The 20,946-nt window shown below is 51.3% G+C and overlaps 1 protein-coding gene across 1 annotated transcript in view; it reads right to left on the bottom strand.

Annotated features, from left to right (window-relative positions):
- Positions 1-20,946, bottom strand: part of SLC4A4 (solute carrier family 4 member 4) — a 96,286-nt gene that overhangs the window by 5,768 nt on the left and 69,572 nt on the right. Inside the window, exons 13-22 of the mRNA XM_026048031.1 lie at positions 19,698-19,831; positions 17,875-18,146; positions 16,297-16,367; positions 14,922-15,110; positions 12,153-12,266; positions 11,424-11,585; positions 6,468-6,646; positions 5,351-5,423; positions 3,302-3,370; positions 1,751-1,924 (exon numbers count right to left, since the gene is read on the bottom strand). Coding sequence (XP_025903816.1) covers positions 1,751-1,924; positions 3,302-3,370; positions 5,351-5,423; positions 6,468-6,646; positions 11,424-11,585; positions 12,153-12,266; positions 14,922-15,110; positions 16,297-16,367; positions 17,875-18,146; positions 19,698-19,831 — 1,437 coding nt within the window. The remainder of the gene's footprint in view (positions 1-1,750; positions 1,925-3,301; positions 3,371-5,350; positions 5,424-6,467; positions 6,647-11,423; positions 11,586-12,152; positions 12,267-14,921; positions 15,111-16,296; positions 16,368-17,874; positions 18,147-19,697; positions 19,832-20,946) is intronic.

Genomic DNA, 20,946 nt, shown 5'->3' with positions numbered 1-20,946 from the left:
TCCATCAGCTTGAAAATCCAGACGTGAGAAAGGAGTTAGGACCAACGTGGGATGGTTTCACATGAGAAAAAACAGGAGTGATGGACAAGTAACGTGATGTAACCACCTTCAACTTCTTCGAAACAAAGGCAACTTAGCATCCAACTTACAGGCACCAGGCAATATAATAAACTGAAGAGACTTCAGATGTAGGTTTTCCAATTATTTTTCAGGACTTGATCTATACACTTGGGGCTACAGGGGCAACCTGAGTAAGTTTCTTKACTATTTTCCTCACCCTTCCCTCAGATGTAAGAATTCTTTAGAAATTCAACAAAGGCCTCATGATGGGCTCTTAGGTATTGCAGAATAAAGTACAAGACTATTGCAGCCACATGAAACTGAAGAAAAAGGGTTTTCTCTCTCTCTCTCTCTCTCTCTCTCTCTCTCTCTTTTATTTAATGTTCAGGACCTCAATTAAAGGATCTGTGAATTTCACAGTATAAATTATTTCTGTATTAAAAGTACTTTTCTTACAAATAAGAAAAGTACTTATCAGGCTTAGCTACTGGCCTAAGGATCAGGCTTAGCTACTGGCCTGATCTTTACAGCCAAACTGCAATTTCATAGTCGTTTTCCTTCATGAGTGCAAATACTGAGGTTTGGCCGCCAGACCCAGTTACCTTGACCCTTCCCTCACCCTTCACTCATTCTGCATCAGTATAAGAAATATCAGCACACTCACCACTGCCTTAGATACTGTGGTTTATGGGCAAGGAGAGAGTCCAGATCTCAGATTTAGCTTTGGACAGCAGTGCAACGCAGTCATAAAAATGCAGGGGAATGGCATTTAAGTGAGAACTGCAGATTTTTTAATGTCTTTATATAGAGAGCATGTGTTCTAGCAAAAACACGTAGGATTTTTCACTTCGATCAGCTTTACTCTAACTTCATGGGCATCAGAGAAAAAATGCTTATCTTTATCTGGTTTTCTGCTTTCCCTTATTCTTTCTTAATTATAGTTTGTAACTTCACCCACAACTGAGAATTGACTCATTCCTAAACCTGGAACAACGGGGGTTGGACTCAAATTTCTTACAGGAATTTCATAAACCTTAGACTTTGCACCATGACTGTGCATTATATGATGCTTGTTATGCACAAGAGGGAATGCACCKTAGAGCTACACATAAAACACTCCGATATGAAACATGAATTAACATCACTGTATGAATCATGTTAAAGAGAGAGAGAAAACAAAGATGTTTCTTTCTTTGCTCTTAACTTAATCATTTGGTTCTCCTCTTACTGCAAGCCCTGGGCATGTGCACAGCTCTACCATCTCATTCTTGTTTGTGTCAGCCTGTGTGATTTAACAGCAAGGGAGACATTTTCTGTACAATGATTAGTGGGGACTAAAAAAGGAAAGCTATGAACTTCTCATTCATTTACAGAACTCATGGAGAAAACAGCAGACCTCACCTTGGCAGCCAGAAAGGGTCAAAACTAACCTGACCTTCCTGGAAAAAAATTAACTTTCCAGGCTTGTTTTCCTCCAGAGGATCTCTGTGARGGCAGCCACAGCAAACAAGAGGATGTGGGGGACATTTGCCTCATGTAATCTTGCGTCAGTGCAATCAAGGGAGTAGGGCTGCAATCAAGGCTAGGGACTGTTACAGCGAGAGAATTTTATCTGCCAGGAYGGCGTGTGGAGGGCCCAGGCTACCGAAGGGATGCGGGGCTGGAAAAGGTGCGGGAGAACATCACCTACCATGACAGGGAATATTATAGCAGCCACGGTTGACTTGAGAATCCAGAGGAGGGCCAAGCACACCACCTGCAGGAAGGTGAACAGATGGACCCTGCGCAGCGGCACGTGACGCAGGTAGATGAAGTCAGGCTGATGTTTCAGAGGCATCAGGAGCAGCTTCAGACGATCCATGAACTGGGTAGAACACGAAAGGAAAGAGGGGCATTTAAGTGAAAGCACAAAAATGAGTGGCAAAGACATCATCAGACCATGACAGGTGACCTGGAATGCACTTGCTTTCCCCCCATAAAGGGAATTCAGCAGAGAATTAAGCCTGACTCTTCCATCCCAAGCAGCCTTTTCTTAACGCGTAGTCGGCCAAAYGCTTTAACTCAGTTGTCTCGAGTTAAGCTCCTACATCTACATTTGGCACCTAAACAGGGACGCTGGAGCCAAGCRCCTCTCAAAGTGAGGCTTTCAGATGCCTGTATTTTAAGCAGCAGGACTTGGTGTGCTCTGATGATCAGCATGTAAACTAAAAACCGAAGATGTCAGTGAAAATAGCTCTGTTGGCTTCAAAATATCCAGCTGGATCTGCAGCAGCCGTGGGCGTAGTGAAGTTTCTGCTGAAGGAAGCACTTCCTTGCCCACAAAACAGAGCAAATAAGATGAACACCTAAAACACAGCCAGCATCAAGCTCTGGGGGGCTGAAGGGAACCCTCATGTCTCCACCAAGGAGCCCTAAGAGCCATCAACGCACTGCGCGTGGCAAACCAGCTGGGACGGGCAGTCCACGAAGGTGAGGGCAAACATCATGCTGGCAAGAACAGAAATGCACCTACGTGCAGGAGGAGGGGGACAGGGAGCTTTCCAGGCAGCATCACTCGCCCTGGGCTGCATGTGACGGACCTGGAGCGAAGCCCACACCAGGATTTCTGAGTGAAAAACATCCTTGMTGGGCTGAAAACAAGCTGCCCGGTTCCCCGGCCACCTGGGCCAGGAAACACGGGAAATCCTCGCTGCAGAAGCAACCCAAGGGCGACTCTTACAATCCCCCTGTTGTCCCTCGCCAGCACTCGGGCCTGCTGCCCGCTTCTGACTGATCCCGACACCAGATTAATCTCCAACCCGTGAGCGAGAGCCAGGGCCGTTTTAAAGAATACCCAAATAAATTCTCATGGTGCTCCCAGAACACGGAGTCTTTTCCCATTAGAACAGAGCCCAGCACTGGAAAGAAAGGGCRCGATTAAGAGGGTGCCAGCAAGAACAAAAACACTCCCAGCTTCCTTGCACCCGTGAAAGAAACTGCCCCGTGAGAAAGGCTCCTTACGTAATGTTTCCTTAGGGACAAAGCAAGGGGCCTTGGCTTCCCGTTGGCCGCCCGCGGCGGCGTTCCCGCTCGGCAATGCCGTGGCCACCATAAATCACACACTAGCTGATCCCCCTTGGGCTGCTGACCCGGGCCGTTTGCCAGCCGGGCGCCTCGGCGAGCACGAAGGGCGCCCACGGGGCTGCTGATGACCCTGATAATCATTAAGCCCCGTTAGTAACGGCACACCAGGAGCACTTACCTGCACGCCGTTGAGCGAAGCGACGCCCATGTACAGGAAGACGCCGTACAGCACGGGCATGGGGATAAACTGGAGGGGAAAACAAGAGGGGAAAGCCCACGCGTGAATAAGCTGTGGATGCAGCACCTCCCCGCGCCCGTGGGGGCCTGACCTAAGCTTGGCTTGCCCCTCGGACCAGGGGATGCCAGGGGAGGCTTGGCTTGCCCCTCGGACGGGGGGGATGCCAGGGGAGGAGGTGAGCAGCAGGGAGGAGGTGACCCTGCACGGAGGGGCCCAGCTGAGCACTGGGCTCTGCCCCGGGGCCGGAGCRCCGGGGGGCGAAGGGAAGGACCGGAGCCCGGGCAGCCCTTCCCTTGGCGCCGGTGCCACGCTGCCCGGCCACCACGGGCTCCGCTCCACCACCCTGCTGCTCCCCGCCGCGTTACCAACCAATGAGAGGTGGCAATGGTGCCGTGCAAACAGCCCGCGAGGCCTTGGTGCCGGCCGGATCCTGGGAATATCCGGGACACGAGGGCTGTGAGGGCCCGCGAGGAGGTGCGCGATGCCCTCGGGGACCAAGGCTTTGCCTCCTGTGATTTTCCCTTTCCTCACCTGACTCCCTCGTTCCCCATCGCCTCCTGCAGCCTCGAGTGCCCGTTTATCTCCGCAGTGACTTTGCTTCCCRGAGGGAGCTGCCCTTAGACTTCACATTCAGCTTTTATATTTCACGTGAAAAGCCAAACTCTTTTCCTGTAGCCTGGTTCCAGGACCTCCCCACTGCTGTGCACGGCAGGGGAGGGACGGGGAGCCTGGGATGTCCAAAGCATTCAGTGCCCTCACTGCTCTGAGGGATTCGACCAGACAAGACAGCATCTCCTCGGGCAACTTGGGCAGCTTTCTGCTTTAGCTGTCTAGTTCATTCATAGCGCTCCCCTTTTCCCCTTCCTTTTCTTTTTTTTATTAATTAAACAAAAAAAAAGGAAAGCAATTTTCCCAAATATTATTTAACTATTTCACGCCAATTCATCCTGCAAAATGTTCACGGGAGAAACTTCACAGCGTCCTGCAGTGCCTTCAGTGGGGAAGATTTTGTTCTGCCAGCGCATCCGCTGACCGTGGGACTGCTGGCCTGGGGATTCAGGGCAAACCTGCTGCCGGCCAAGAGAATTACAAATGTATTTATAGGAAAGTGCCTCCCATTCCCTCCGCGGGGCCGAGGCTGTTTCTGTGGAGATCTGCCATAATGGAGYGGGAGGATCAGTGACATTCAGACCCAGCACAAGCCCTGCGACAGCCACAGAAAACCAAGGAGGGGATTACGCCGCGGATTGACTTTTTCATTGAATTTGGGCTCATTACTGTTCAATTTGCAGCTGGCAGGAGAGGACTTAGAGGCTTTTCAGGGCATTTTGCAAAGCGCTGCTTTGCAGCAGGAGCCCCTGCCACTGCGGGGGTTGTTAAAGGTCCTGAAACGTCGCCAGGCGCGTCCTGCCRGCACATGGACCTGGAGTGTGCCCCTGTATCCTCAAACACCCCCCYGGGAGGGCAAAACACTTCCCGAGGGAAACAGTGAGCGAGGGAAGGGGAGAGCGGGGTGCGAAAGYGGGAGAGAGAGCTGGCAAGGAAAGGCCATTTGGACTAGCAACCTAAATTAGTATGATCCGCTACAGAAACGCTCGTGAAGAGTAATAAATTATAACCAAGAAATAGAGAGAGCTGCTCCCCACACCTAAAAACACTTTCGCCAGCAGCAACTCTTCCTACTGCAAGTGATGCCATTAAATTTCAATTTAGCCACCTAAATAAGTGGCCCGATTTTCCTATAATTCGATATCTTTTGGTAAAATTCCCTGTATATTACATTTTTCATACCACCAGCTGCAGGCTCTGCTCACTGCCACGAGCACTGCGAACTCTCACTCAGCTGAGTTACAGCCTCTCGATGGGCCACTGAGGCAGACTTAAGATATTTTAGTAGCAGAAAAACAAGGTGAGGGTTACGGTGGCACTGGCCCCTTGCTTGTCCTTCAGCAGGGCGAGGAGAGGATGCAAAGACCATCAGGTGCTTACCTTTAAGATGGGAGCCATAAACACGGACACCCCGGTCAGAATGAAAACGATGAATCCAGTGACTCTCTGCTCCCTGAAATAAAATCAATGGATTAGCAGTGTGGCTTCGGCTTTAGTTCTGGTTTAATTCTCCCTCTCAGGAGCACTCAAGCCCGCTCAGAGGCCTGACATTCTTGCATGTTTTCAGTGGTGGCTGGCAATGCAAAGGCAGCAGCACGAGGCAGGTCTGCTGCACTGTTGGTGCATCAACAGCACATTGCTACTGAGCAGAGGCAAGTGTGTGGCAACGCTCAACATCACAAACCCATTAACTAGCACACCGTGTTATCTGCATGACAGGGTTTATAACGTGCAATTAGATGATAAATCACTAGCTCGCCGCTCTTAAAACAGCAGTATATTTTGAATATCGGTCGTAGCACTCTTACAGTGAGAAGATTCTGCATTCGCAGGGGTCCTCTGTGTTTGCCCTAACAGGAACCTCCCCAGTATCTAAAAATACTTTCGCCAGCAACATGCCTTCCTACTGCAAGTTAGGCCGTTAAATTTCAGTTTAACCACCTAAATAAGCGGCCCGATTTTCAGAAGTGCTGCCGCTCCGACTGAAAGCACTGCAGACCACTTAATTAAGGCAACTGAATACGGAATTAATCCTGCTTGATTAAGCAGGATTGACTGCTGCAGGCATGATAAGCTTTAGCTTTTTGCCATGGGGATGTGTCCCAGGACCTTCCAGAGAGCTGCAGTGCAGGCCTGGAAATCCAGAGAGCGCTTTAGGAAAACTTTGCCATGTGCCATTGGCACCAGAACCATCTGCAGGGAGGTTTGTGGGTGCCAAAGCAGACACCTAAGTGGAAATGCAGTGTGCAGGTCCCTGCCCTTCCTCCCCTCTTCACACTCACTCTCTTATGCATTTGCACGCAGGGGGATAAACCAGATAAACCTCTAAGGGGATATTCCTACTGAGGACAAAAAAAAGCCTCTAGGAAGTATGGCCAATCTGAAGTTGGATTGCAAATCTAAGAGCTATTTCCCCTGGACCTCCTGTTGCAGCAAGGCCTACAGGAGCAGTGATCCTGGAGAGCAACCAGGGCACCCGAGGCCCTTCTGGACGTACCTCACTCCCAAAAACTTGGGCTGTTCTCCAGGAGCCGAGGTTTCCGTCTCCATCTTCAAGCTGTCGATGTGAGCGATGGAGATGACGGTAGCAGCAACATACCAGGGCAGACCCATGAAGGAGCACACAATCATGAGGATGGCCACCCAGAACAGATCCAGATGATACCCGGCACCTTTCTGTGAAGGGAGACACACAAGCCCTTAAGCTCAGTTATTCCAAATATGTGCAAATTCCCAGCGCTCTGGCACGGGGGGCAGCAGCCTCTCCTGTCCCACCATTTCGCAGGCAGCAGCTTGGCCTGCTCCAAGAGAAAGAAATGTCCCAAGGAGCCAGCAGAGCAGGACACCTTGCTCTGTGGAGGGTGACTTCCCGGCCCGGGCAGGGAGCCCGCCCGTGCGTTCCCGCTCCGCAAGCTCCGGAAACAATGCGAGCCGCGGGAGCAGCCGGCCGGCAGGGGACAAAGCCCCTTTGATAGGAGATCCTGGACGGCACCTGCACGCGGAGCTGCTCCCGCGTGAGCCCTGCGGCCTGGCAAGGAGCTCCCTGCCCGGGAGGCTCCTCACAGGCCCCAGCCTCAGGAGCAGGGAGCCACGGGCTCCCAAAAACCCCGGGCGGGCTGCACGTTAACCCTCGGAAGCAGTACAAGCACGTCCTCACAAACAAGCCATCCAAAAACACCTATTTCTGGATCACCAGGGCTTTCCAGAATTCTCAAGGAGCTCTGCATCCCCTCTTAAAAAATATAAAAGAAACCCCATTTTTTTTTTTGCAGTTGGGGATCACATTTTTGTAATTAGACGTTCCCATATTTTGAATGAGGTCACACGATGGCAAGAAATCCCGGTGCCAGGAGCATCCCAGCTGCACGTGCACTAAGGGAGCAGCCCCCGTGTCCAGCACGAGGCCGTCACAGCACCCAGGGAATGTGGGAATCCGGGCAGTGCGAGCGCAGGAGAAGCCGTCTGGAAAACAAGAGGTGGGTTAGAGTAGCACGGGCTGATCCACCTGTTTCCGTGGTCCTGCTGCAGGCAGGCAGCACTTCCCTGAACACATGGGAAGCGGAAGGAAAAGGGGATTTGGAGCCGCCCGGCACACCAGCAGTTCGCACTTATTTTGACTGGATTCAGATGCCAGCAGCACTTTGGAAAGTCGTGGACCACCTCTGCAGGATGGAGAAAGTGGTTGCTCATGATCCCTCCTTAAAATTCCTTGTTTTTTTCAAGTATACCAGCAACTTCAGCTTATAGAGCCTTCGCTTGGCATCAGCAAGGACAACGGTGCCAGTGCGGCACYGTGCACTCGTGACAGCCTGGACCTGCACACAGCTCTGAGCACCCAGGCTGCCTCACAATAAAACCAGCCTAAAGCCTAGCCTCGGATTTAAGCAGCTCTGGGAAAACAGCTCTAGCTGAAGCCTACCTGAGAGCAATGTGAAGCCTGCCATAAGTTAACATTTGCCATTTCCTAGTTCAGTGCCAAGATCCGAGCTTGTGTACTCAGGAGAGGAAGCGGCTGCAGAGTCCCRGAGTCAGGACCACACAAATGGGCTTGTCATCACCCTTTGTGCCTGGGGCTGGAGGACACCACCGTAGTTACTAGCCGTAGTTATTTTTCACACCCTTTAATAGACTATGAAAGGAAATTGAGTGGTCACAAACGTCAAAAGGAGAGGTGAAGAAACAAAAGCACCTCCAAGAAAAGAAGAACCTTCCGAAAAACACCAGGGAGATCTCCAAAGGCTGATAATTTAAAGGAGATTAAGGTTTTTTCAAACCTGCTGGATTTGATTTGATTGGCAAGAGCAAATGAGCCGGCCCCACTGGGTGACCTCGGAGGGAAAGCAGCCCTGCTCGAGCTGAACAGTGCTCATTGTTGCCCTGGAAGGYGCTCTGCTTACCTTGGCTGCCTGGCAGCACCACAGCCACGGCGAGCCAGGGACAACCTGCCAATATTTTAACAGGGCACTAATAGGAAAGAAAGAAAAAAACCCTCCTCCTTTTGGCCTACGGCAGATTTTGTGCACTGAGGCGGCATTTTTCGGTGCCCAGCGGCAGGGAAGGAGCAGAGAACCTGCACCTGAACAAAAGCCTGTTCTTGCGACCCTAACAAAGCAGGCAGGAAGCAGATTTTTATATTAAACAGCACTTGCCTGGAATGTTTATAGTTTGCTAGTAAGAGAGTACACTGAGTGCTGATCCCAGAACCGTGCACGGCGCCTGCAAAGCGAGCAGAGGCCTCTTCCGTGCGGGGGAGGATGTGATCCCTGGGGATCGGCAGGAAAGAAAAGGACCTGTCTGGGAAGGGTTACGCTTGGTTTTCAGCCCTTTGCACAGCTGCATGAAGAGYGGATATGTACGTCAAGCTGCGGACACACCAAAGAAGCCCGGAGCCATGCAGGTGCTCAGCGTGAGGAAGGAGGATACCTGCAGGAAGCAAATATGCACCAAAAGCACCTTCTCCTGCCAAGCTGGCAGCAGTCCCCTCTGCACCTTGCCTCCCCAGCGCCTTTACCTAATGGTGTGGTTCAAGGCCAGGGCAGAGATTAGCTTGTCCTTGAGGGAGGAAGGTGTGGGCCCAGGATGAGCTGCCAGGTCCATATGTCTGCCAGGTCCATATGGCAGAAAGAGATGTTTTGATGGTTGCTTCATAGCAGCCTCAGGGCTCTCTGCCAGCACTTCCACCGCCTACCAAGCCTTTCCCTTTCCCTGCTCCTCAAACTCACTCCTCTAGGATGGTCCTAGGTTGGTCTTCAACCTCGTGCCAGTGTCCGCAAGAGCTGGGCCATCCTCCTCTTCAAACATGAGCTAGGTGGAGAGAAGAGCTGCATTTCCAAGACAAATAGCTCTCTAAATGATCAATAAAGCTGACATCTAAGCAGTAACCCTGTGCTACCCTTGTTTTGAAGGAGTCTTTACTCTCACAGCCTAGGCCACTTGRAGTGTCAGCAGGAAGGGCGAATCTTCTCCGAGAAGAATTCAGTATTTTTCAACAAAACTGCCCATGCGGGGAAAGGAAAAGCCCTGCAGGCGTGAGAAACTGTGCAGCACCAGTTTGGGAAGTTTATTTTAAAAACACTGGCACATCCCAGGATGCTCTAGGTCGGCACCTACAAAGCTCTTCAAAAAGGAGCTCCCACTGTGGCTCTGCCTTGGGTGCACCTCAATGCCTCCAGCTCACTCCTTGCCGGAATGCCCTGTCGAGGGTGGGTTCCCACGGCTCCCCCAAAGCTGCAGGACCTTCTCCCGAGGCTCCGTGCGCTCGCTCCGCGATGGCCTGCGCACAAAGGGACCTTGTTCTGCCGATTGCTTGGCACCTCCAACGGCGATCGCCTTACACGATAAACATGTCCATAGGGGCTTGTCGGATCTAGGGAAACTTTGCCCGCGTTGATAAGGCGAGATAGATTTTGGCTCCGGCGCAATGACGCAGCCGAGTCCAAAGAGAAAGGAGGTCAGGGCTGGGGCTAGACCTGGGCTCCCGTGGGAAGGAGGCCCCTGGGAGCGGACAGGATCCCACGGTGGGTGCAGCTTTGGCAGCAGCGAGGCCGGGCTCTGGGGAGCAGGGGCTGCCTGCAAGGCTACGCACGGCAACCCACGTCCCCCACGCTTAGCTTGCTCCTTCCCACCTGGAATGGTGCTGTGAAAGGACAACCCACCAGCAGTGCAACCTCAGAGCTGGGCACAGGATCCGTGCTCAGCGCTGAGCTCCCCTGGATGCTCCCTGGCACCAGGAATGGGGCAGGAAAACCCCCTAGCCCAGCTCTGACTGCCTACCACGAGTCTGGCTCACACCAAGGCRTCCTCCTTCCCTCAACAAGCTTCCCTCTGAGAGAGCCGCCGGACTGGTGGATTCACTCTGGCCACCTTCCCCTTCACGCTGACCTGTGGAAATCTGGGAGGAAAAATCAGATCCTGCCTCGTAACGTGCAGCAGAACCACAGGGAGAAAGGTGGCCACAACCAGGGCACCTTCCCCTGCTTGAGAACAGCAGCAGGGGACAGGGAGTGGGGCAGTGTCTTTGAGGGAGGAAGGGGGCAGAAGGAAATCAGCTGCTGGGAACCATGTGATGCTTGAGGAGAGGTCTGAGTGAGCTGAACTTAAATTCAGAACTAGTTTCTTAAATCACTTGAGTAAAATGAAATGCTCTTTGGAAGCACCAGCATTACCAAAATCCAAGAGCTTTGCACAGCAGCTGTAAGGCAGAAATCAGAGCCTTATGCTGGCCCAAGCAGCTTTCCATATTTCTTGTTGGAAAAAAAAGATGCCAGAAAGTTAAGTCTGACAAGGATCCGCACTGGGAGACATCCTGTCCTTCCTAGGCATCTCCTCACATCAGACGTAGGGACTGGTGTTTCAGAGAGATGAATCCTCTCAGYGATGTACCCAGCCAGGCAGGCAGCCTGCACTCACCCCATTCAGGCAGACACTGTCAAGAACAGAAATTTTCTTTCTCCTCAGTTCCTGACAGTGTTTAATTTAACAATTTCTCATCTCCKACTGGAAGAGCAGAACACACCAGATGGACGAATAAAGTCAACAAACACACATAACAGGAAATATGCAAACAGGATTAACATATAACTATGTGTTTGTGGGTAGATGCACGCTCTCTTTCCTGTTTTAATTCTTCAGAAAGGCAGAGTCCTGCAGATTTATCAAGGTAAAATACACCTCTGGGATCAGAACTAGCAGAGCCTGAAATGACCTTCATCCAGCCTTCTAACTGAGATGGACCTGCTCTGCTTCCAGGAATGTAGCTGCAGGAATAATAAGRCTCTGAGGACAGTAAAGTGCTGCTTAGATCAGTATGTCACAAGAGAAGTTTTGAATAGCCTATATGCATAAATAATATAATGTCTTGCTCACATGTTTACACCTGAAGAGCATGGTCCTTTCAAGGAAAGACCAGAATATTGCCACCAAAGGCSACCTCTGCCCCCATGTCAGGGCTCACCTTGAGCTTGTGCTCTTTCCTGTTGACGATGACAGCTGTGATTTGCTGGTCCATGAAGATGAGGATGGTCACCAGCAGTGCAGGGATGGCTGCAGCGAGATAGACCCACCAGGGGTTCCCTCCGAAAGGYGGGATAAACCAGCCCCTCTCGGGACTGGTTGGCTTTTAAGAGAAAGGACAGGAAAGCTTCTGTTAGTGGTAACATAAAAGTGAGCTCATCTTAGTASAGACCCCTTTACATTTGCAGCAACAGGACTCTTCCCTCCCTTGAGTGGATACAGGGAGACACTTGACGCTTGTGACAATTCAATCCTTGCCATAAACAATAATGAAATACTCTTAAAAATCAGGAATTGCTCATATAGATGACTTTTTGTGAGCTGATCAGCAGCAAGGTTACTAGGRGGCCTCTCCGAGGACAAGTACCTTGGAGTAGCTTTTCTAAAATGCCTTTTCCCTCCTTTTTCTAAAATGCCTCCCTGAAATAGGATCCTGCACTGCCCAGAAAAGGTAGGAGAAGCTGGGGRTGTCTTCAAAGTGTTGAAGCATGACTTAGAAGATAAATCCACCAGCAAAACAGTGCTGCTGAAAAGGATATCAAGCAAGTGAAAYGGTCCTTTGCAGAGAGCTGACTTCTTTGCCCTTCTGGCTCAAGTGATCTTACACAGGAGGGTGGGTGGAAAAGGAAACCTATCTCAGAGGGCACAGAAGGAGCTGAGAGGCACCTACCTTGAATTCACTTGGCACAATTAGTTTCGGTGTGTCCACACCAACCAGGGCATCGATTCCACAGAAAATCAAAATGGACAGGATAATGGCAAAGTCACTGATGAGCTTCCTGGCCTGAAACAGAAGTGGATTCCATAAGAATAGTCAGTCCTGTGARGAGCCATTTCACCCAGGCTTCCATTTCAATGTGGTGCCCTAGCCTGGAGTTTGGTGGCAATATAAGCTGATGGTTTCTTTCTTTTTGGTGCAAGCAAAGGTGCACCTTGTAATGTCTGGTGCCATGTTCCTCCATGTGCCTTGGGACTTTATTGGGCTGTGTGTGGAAAACCAAACGATTAAKCCTAAATGGAAGGATGAAAATAAGCCCAAGGAAAAAGAAAACTGCATTTGTCAGAAATTCCCACCAGGATTCTTCAAAAGATTCCTACAAATATTGCATTCAACAGCAGCCAGCAATCACCATGAGCATGGATGCCCCCTTCTCTGTGCCACTGCCCCAAAGGCTTGTGGCACAATCCTGCTRAGAAAACCTGGGCCCTTTCCTGGGTAAACCATTTCATATCCAAGAGCTTTGGTAGAGGACCCTCTTTGCTGTAGGTTTTCCAAAGCAGACTCAGTCTGCACTTAAATCCCACCTCAGTAAGGGCACAACAACCAGACTGCTGGGTCTTGATGCCTGTCAGCACCTTCAGCTCTCATTAGTTGCTGAATCTTTACAGCCCTTTAGTTTTAGAACTTTACAGCCCTTTAGTTTTAGCCCTTTATCTTAGGAAACTGCCCTGTAGTTCCCTTCTGGAAGGTGGTACCCACTTCTGAGCCCTCGGGACAGATCAAGGCCATCTACATGTGGATTTAAAGAGCAGCTGTGGGCCAAATATATATGGCCAATACAACCACAGCCACCAGCATTTAAGATCTCGGCTTTGCTACTCTGTCAGACTGCAATGATTAACCTGTGAGTAGAAACCCCATTTCCTCACACATTTTTGTCCTGACTCATTTTTTCCATGAGTACATTTAACCATTTCCATCCAGTAGCTAAATAAAAAAATGAAGGAAATAAATTACTGAAGGAAATAAATAACTGAAGATTGTTCTTTTTTTACAGAAGTTCCAAAACTATCCCAGAGGTGGCTAAACCACTCACACAGACCTCAGGAATAGTTCTTAAACAATGTGAATTTCTTTCCTTTTCCCTCTCTTTTACAGACATTCTTTTATTAGRCACTCTTTTGTTTTCCTGATTCGTAATGGTCACGCTGAAAGAGCTTTTATGATCAACTTGCAATAATGGCAAATACGGACCTTTTAGGAATCAAGCTGATAACACAGTGACATTGCTACAGATATTAAATGCTGTCTGCTTCCATTTAACCCCTGATTTCTGAGGGTTCATATATTTGTGTCTTTCTGTGATATCACCAGAGCCAGAGACTTTCTTTTTAGTGACAAACATTTAGCTTCTCATGTCATCTCAGGATTCCTGAAGCTTGTGGAATYGTGAAAAAAAATACTGAGACTCCATTCTTCTAACATGACTTATTTTGCAAAGCAGATAAAAATCGGGGAAAGGGAAAAGAAATGGCATTTTGCACCAGGCAATGGTTTAGAAAAGACCCAATTTTCCACCGCAGGTGCAATATTTTGTATGAGTGGCAGAGATTAGATTATTTCTGTTCAAATGGGGAATCTACGGAAAGAAGGAAAAGAAGCAGGCTCCTCAAGTGCACCTGAAATCCAGGCGGTTCCGACAAGCTGAATGTCTCACTGCTCAGCCCCACATCTAGCCGGGCAGGACCCATGGCCCGTCCGCAGCCGCCGTGCACCCTTCAGCCCTGCTCCTGCCAGGCTGCCCCGCTTCCCGGGGCTACAGCAAAACTAGCTGCATTCCAGCCTGCGGGGCATCTGCTTCCTTTTTATTAAAAATAATCGAGGCTCCACTCTAACGCTGCGGAACGGTAAACATAAATCCTGGCGTGTTGGAACGCCAGAATCCGGGGGGAGGCTTCCTGAAGGAAAGGGGCTTTGCGGCAAGGCGGGGCTCACCCGCTGCGTGTGGGGCTCGCCTGCTGCAAGGGGGCAGGCTCAGCCCGGGCAGGGCCGGCTTGCCAGCCCCACGGCTCCAGCTGAGCCGCTCGCAGCCGCAGGGYCTGGCTTTCCTCTCCCCCTTAATACCTTTACCAGCTGTTGCGGCGGCTTTAGCCGGGCAGACGCGACCAGCAGATGTCTGGCGAGCTACTTGAGACGCACAGAAGTTGTCTCTAGGTCTGGGAAAAATTGCATTTAAATCTATGCAAGGACTTTGAGGACCTTCTTCTTTTCGCACCTGATCCAAAGGGCATTTCTCTCGCAAGTSTGTACCGTAACAGGTAGGCCAGATATAGATTACCATCGAGTTCAACAGTTTTGCACTAAGTTTTGAGCATTTCCCATGCTAAGTGGTAACGTGAAAACTGTGCTAAACTGTATTAACACATATCTTAGCTTTGAACCGTTGCCTTCAGTAATTTCAGAATCGTTGTCACACCCAGTGACAGATTTTGGCTCTTCTGCTGACTTCCTTGTGCCTTCCTCACGTGCAGTGGAGCAAGAGTGAAAGCTAAGGGACTGCAGGGCATACCTTGGTTAACCAGGCTTTTCTCCTGACAAAAGCAATCTGCCTTTCCTGCAAAGCACTCGTGCCTGCGTGCTGCAGCTCCAGCAAAAGGAGGGCTTCCCTTGGCCCTCTGCAGGAGGAARGGCACAGAGTAAAGGACAGGACATACTTACAGTGGTTGGGAAATAGCGGCTGGTCTTGAACTTCTTCAGGGCCATGGAGCAGGTGTAGGTGCCAAAGAAGAGGATGAAGGACATGAGGGTGATGTCGGGGACGTATTCGCAGTTGTTGCCCACGAGCTGCCCCCCGTACTTGAGGCACTCCTTCTTGGTCAGAGACGCCCAGTCAACGGTGCTGTTGTACTGCGGAGCAAAGGGGACATCTCCGTGAGGCCCTTCCAACCTGAAGGATTCTATGACAGGGGGACAGCAGGGCTGGGAAAAGCTGCCCCTGGCTGCAGAAACGTCCTAGGGCCCCGGCTCTCCTGCTGGGACTCAAGGCAGCAGCCACAAGTTCAATAACACCCCTAGGCTTCACTGGGACCTGCGGGTCCCGTGCCCACGGTCTCACCAGGAAGGACCTGCACTCCAGCTCCCTGTGATTGCCTCTGCCCCGACGCAGAGGCTTTCTCACTAATGACAACTGACTCTAATTGCCAGGCAGGGAGGCGCTGCTCGTATTTAAAATCTCATTGTGGAACCCAGAGCCGCACAGGCCACGTTAGATGATCGTCTGCTTCCTAATGCTCCTTGCAAAGCGGCGTCCAAGGAAGCGAGTTTTCCTCTCCCCACACGTACATAATTCATGGTAATGCCAGGGCCAGGACTAAAAATGTGCACACAGCAGTGAGCTCAGTCTGAGATGTGCACAGGGAGCATCATCTCCAGAGGAGAATGTGAATTCAGGGAACACATGTTAAAGACAAGTAAAATTTAAGGTGGTTTTGGGGACCTACAAACTTCTGGCAATCTGGGGAGTTTTAAAATCACGTTGTCTCTACTCCTGCCTTTCTGCGTGAAAACCYAAATGAAGCAAATTATACTCTTGCCAGTCATCAAATTACAGAGAGAATATTTTAAAATACCCAAAATGAAGAACTATGAGATGTGTTAGTTGTAGGAAACTCGTCACAAATGCAGGAACAAACTAATTCAGCCCAATGTGCAAGTTACCCCAAAGGGATGCTCTCGAGAAGTGCCAAGTACAAAAAGTTGCTCTTAATAAGCGAAATCTTCATTAGGAAGTCCAGCAAAGCTTACTAGAGGCCTGCACGTAAGAAACTGCAGCCTCTGCAGCACGTTCTGTGGGTCCAAAGAGACACAGCTCATGTTGCTGATGTGTGGGGGGGAAAACAAGCTCCACACTCATTTCCTCACCTGCTGCCTGGCTCTGTTGAGCAAAAAGGGGGAAAACACATAAAAAAGGCCCCATCTCCTCCCTTGCTGCTGGGCCTGGACTGCTGCTCTTTGCAGAGCGCAAGCGTAGGGAGAGGAGGGAGGCCAACGTGCCCCGGAGGCGGCGCGGAGGCCTCCGGGAAGCCGCACTCACCGGCTCCGTGGAGGCGTAGGGCAGCCCCTCAGCGGACAGCACGCTCGTCCCATTGAACAGCGAGCTATTCACTGCAAGAGAGGAGAAGAACACGAGTGCTGAGGGCGTGCTGCGAAAGCCCCTCTCGGCTCTGCAGTCATCTGCTCCTAGATCTTCGTCAAAGGGCGGCGAGTCGCACTGGCAGGCGCTGTGCTCCGGGTAGGTGAGGCTAAGGGACTGCTCCTGAGGGACTCAAAGGCATCGGTCAGTAAGCACTTAGGAACTGGGTAAGGAAAGTGTATTCCAAGCTGGTTTTTCATTATGGAGTTCACTGTAATAAATAAAAAATCAGATAAAAAATATATAGACAGACAATACATCTTTTTTTTTTTTTTTTTATGATTTTGCAGTATTTTCCTGTGAATTTCTGGATCAAAATAAACCTCAAAGGAGGCATTTCTTCTCGCCCTCAGGTGGGCAGCTCAGGCTCGGGTTTTGGCATTGCCCACTCAGAGGGTGGCAGCGCAGCCCGTTCCCCACAGGCCCAGCAGGCAGGAGGGAAACAGCCTCCCATTGGAACGGGAGCAGCGCTGCACTCTTTGCAGGGATCTTGCACCCGGGAAGCAAGGTAAACCCGGGCTCAAACACATCCAGGTGCTGACGTGTTTTGCAAAGGGGCRGCTTTCCCGAGCCTGCCAGGGACGCTGAGATAACCTCGAGTTTACCTTGAGCCCGGACCAACGGGCCTCGCTGTGCGTGGGAACCCCGAAGCGGCTCCGACTTTCCAAAGGGTGAGGCTGGCGCACGCCTGCCTGTGTTTGGGCTCTGCAGCCTTCTGTTCCCAGCCGCGTTGCCAGCTCTCTGCCTCGGGAATATTTGTCTTGCCCGTTTTGCGGGAGGCCTTGGACACGCTTCCCATCTGCTCTCATGAGCCAGTGTTTGCGCTCCGGCACTGGGCCACGCAGGCAGGAGGTGGGAGCCACGCACCCGTGGGTAACACCCTGAGTAAACCCGGCACCTGCACTTGGCAAGAGGCTCCAGCAGATCCTGGGACTGGCCTAGTCCCCACTGCAGTGCCCCAGGAACTGCCAGGCAAAACTAGTGACAGCAGGGATGGGAGAAGACAAAGATACGGAGACAGCTTCTCCACYGACCTGCTCGTGAGAGAGTAGGGAGGGCTAGAAAGAAATTCCAGTTACCACTTAGGGTGAAGCTGGAGGAACGTGACYGTTAAAGGCAACATCATGTGTACAGCTACAGAGCAGGCTGGCCTCCTAAATCCAAGTAATTGTAGTTCCACATGCTTCCCAATCTGTCAGTTGAGCATTAGCTCATGCAATGGTGTCCCTGCTTGAGCAGGAGTGTTGGACTGGGTGATCTCTAGAGGTCCCTCCCAACCCCAACCTCTCTGTGACTCTGTGAGATTCTCTAAGAAGGCCATGCTGCCTTCAAAAATAAGGTTAACGTAAGTTATCTGAAGACAACTGATAAAGGAGGATTGAGCCATCTCTCTACTATCTCGGCGGCAGCACAACACCGAGAGAAAGCAAGGGGAACCTTTTATCTGCAGTTTGGAGAGCTAATAAAACTTTCCCTTACCTGGATCTACAGGTTCACAGGCACAAGAGTAATGTGTGATATAGTCTACTTTGAAGTGGGAGTTGATGGGGTAGTAATCTGCCAGCTTGATCATCTTCTTGAAAGCATCGTAGATGAAGATGAAGCTGATGAGGGAGGAGAAGCCTTCCTCGGTGAAGCGGGTGAAGTATTTCACCAGAAAGCTGGCGTCGGTGGCCACAAGCACGAGACACTGGAACGCCGACCAGAGACCGATCCAGAGGCGGAACTCCAAGTAGTCAAAATCGTTGTCTCTGCAGCAAGGTGGGGAGAACACGAAGGGAAACACGAGGGGTCAGGCAACTCCACCTCCTTTCCAGGAGGAAAATAACCACTCCCTCTCTCCCCAAAAGCCCCAGAAAGCCTTTGTCCATCTTGCTCTCTTGCTCCCACGTCCAAGCAGGATGCAGAGAGCTACAGCGCGTGCCTCCTTCACGCTCGGCAAAGCAAGAGGACGGAAGAGCTGCCCTGCTGCAGGGCTCTCKGCGAGGGGCGCCTTCCAGCTCCCTTCCAGAGCTCCTCTGGTTTGGGGTGCGGCAGGGTGAGGAGACAGGGGTGACGAGAGAGGCTGCAGGGCCCCGCTGCCCCAAAACCCAAGGTTGAACCTAGTTTTAAGGAGAAGGGGCAGGAAGCCTCTCTGTGGCATCCTCTCGTGCAAGACCAACCTCTACCTGCAGAGGAGCAAACATGGTCCTGTCTGGTCCTGGGTCTGGGTCCTCTGCCTTGGAGGACCCATAGAGTGSTGGGAATCCACAGGGCCTTCCAACCCCACAGCCCTGGGGATTAAGTCGTGCCGGCTTCGATAACGTGGCACCAGAATCAGTGCCAGGCAGCTCATCCTGCCACTGTCAGCGTGATGAAGTTGCCAGAGAAAAGCATCTCACCCTAAGAGTACTGCAAAAGTAGATCTTAAATAAATACACCACCCGCTCCTCAAAAGACTTCTCCAAGTGCAGGGTATTCATAGGAAAGACCTAGTCAGATTCTATCCCCTCAGTTATTCCTTCCATTACCAACTCAGACGAGCAGCTACCCACATAGATGCAATATAACGAAGCAAATACAATTAAGTGACCAAATATAGCTCACGTCTCCTGCCTTGCAGCAACCTGCAGCCCTGCTCCAGCTTAATAATTCAATAGGCCTTTTCTAAAAATAGCTGCAAACGGCAAGAGAACCGCTCCGCATCACGGGCAGCTGCTCCTGAAAGTCTTTTGTCTTAAATCCCAATACTTTTCATGTCACGTTGTAAAATGCAAGTCTTCCACAACTGGGAACATGGCGAGCTGTCTCCGATGGGAGGGGTATTTTCTGTTTGACATAAAATAATCCTTTTCAGCATCATCCAAAACCATCAGTAGTGCTAGAYGTGAAATCGTCAGAGAATACGCCAATTCTTTTATGAAAAGCAGCTATTATCACAAAAGGAAACATTTTGGTACCTGGACAGCTGTTGGATTCTGTTAGTAAAGTCCCTGTGAGCTGGAGGCCTGTCCTGGATGCCGTGGGAAACACGGAGCGCTTGGGGAGGAGGAATGCCCTGACTGAAAGCAGTGAGATTCCCCTGCCCGCGTAGCCTTGCCAAAGGGTTTCCAAGAATCCCRAGGAAGATCCGCACCCAGCACACACCGGGCAGCGCTGGTCTGTGAAAACCCCACCTGTGGCTTCGCGGTCATCTCGGCAAGGACCAAACGGGTGTTTCTGTCCATGCGCCACCTCCCCTGCCCATCGCTCCTTCCCCAGCGCGTGTCTCATCCGTGTGGGAGCCCTCCCCTCCTCCCCGCCCCCGCCAGCCCTTCACTTACCTGCTAAAATTAAAGAGGAGCCTTTCAAAGACCAGCACAGGTCCCGTGCTGCTCAAAATGGTGAGGGGCTGGCCGGCGAAAAGGCAAAAGATGGCTCCAGTCACGGCGGTGCCCAGAAAGCTCTCCAACACGCCCTGCAGCAGACACGGCAGCGAGGTCAGTGCCCGCGGGCGAGCGCCAAGCCGTGCCCACGTCCCGCCGAGGGAGCAGAGACTCCCTATGGACGGACAAGGTGCTTCCCTTGGGAGTGTGGGAGATGCAACCCAAACGAGGCTACTGCATCCAACGGCCCCATGTCGAGACCAGGCTTCGTAAGGTGTCACCAGCGAGCCATAAATTCCCTATTTAATCGACGCTGCAATTACCTTTGGCACGCGGGGCAAAGCGGCTTCGCAGGGGAATGATAGATGAGGGTGTGTTCTTGGATCTTCCTGCAAGTTCGAGCTGACAACAGCTACTTTTAAAATGCAAATGCGGATGCAACGCAAGTGACATCTTTTCTCGCCAATAAAATGTAATTATTGACAGAGCACGCACTGTCCCACAGCAGTGGCAGAATTACGTGGACCTTACCTCGTTTGCTCTTGTGCAGACTAAGCTGTGTTTATACTTCACTGAGTTTGAAAGGAACAACAWGGGGGAGAAGAAAAGCCACCTTTCAAGTGAAATGCCTTTTGGTATCATTATTTCCACGCCTAACAGCCCAACGCTTAGGTCTGCTTTCCTACAAGAGCCAGAGCAGTGAGAGAAACGAAGAAGATGCAGGGTGGATATTGTCTGCTCCTGCAAAACATCATTAAATGTGGGCAGAGACCTTTCCTGGGCAGAGCCTGCACTCCAGGAGGGACTGGAGGCCCTCGGGGCCATTGGATGGGGATGAGGTGGCCGGTGTCCCGGTGAGCAGCGCTGGGCCGACGGGCAGAGCTGGGCTCCTCGCCCAAGGGCTGTGCGCCCAGTCGCTGCCTCGCAGCCCGCACCGGGGAGCACCCGCAGGCTCTGCAAGGCCAGGCCTGCAGCCTCCGGCCTAGCTGCTGCTGCTGGGGAGGGGGATTTAAACGGAGCTTTGYGGCTCTGCTTCCTGGGAAGGCCCACGGTGCTGTCCGTGGGGAGGAAAGTGTGCTTACTCCGTCATGTGTCAGGCCTCTGGGTTACTATGCGAAGCGGGAAACGTTGCCTCTGCTAAATCCCGAGCAGGATTTGGTCCAACACCGTCACCAGCTGCTTTTCTGCCTAAATGCGATTTCAAAAT

The sequence above is a fragment of the Nothoprocta perdicaria genome, unplaced genomic scaffold (genome assembly GCF_003342845.1).
Source record: "Nothoprocta perdicaria isolate Ctin4 unplaced genomic scaffold, notPer1 scaffold_508, whole genome shotgun sequence".
Taxonomy (NCBI): domain Eukaryota; kingdom Metazoa; phylum Chordata; class Aves; order Tinamiformes; family Tinamidae; genus Nothoprocta; species Nothoprocta perdicaria.
The sequence above is the reverse complement of the archived record's forward strand: the minus strand, read 5'-3'. Positions and strand labels throughout refer to the sequence as shown.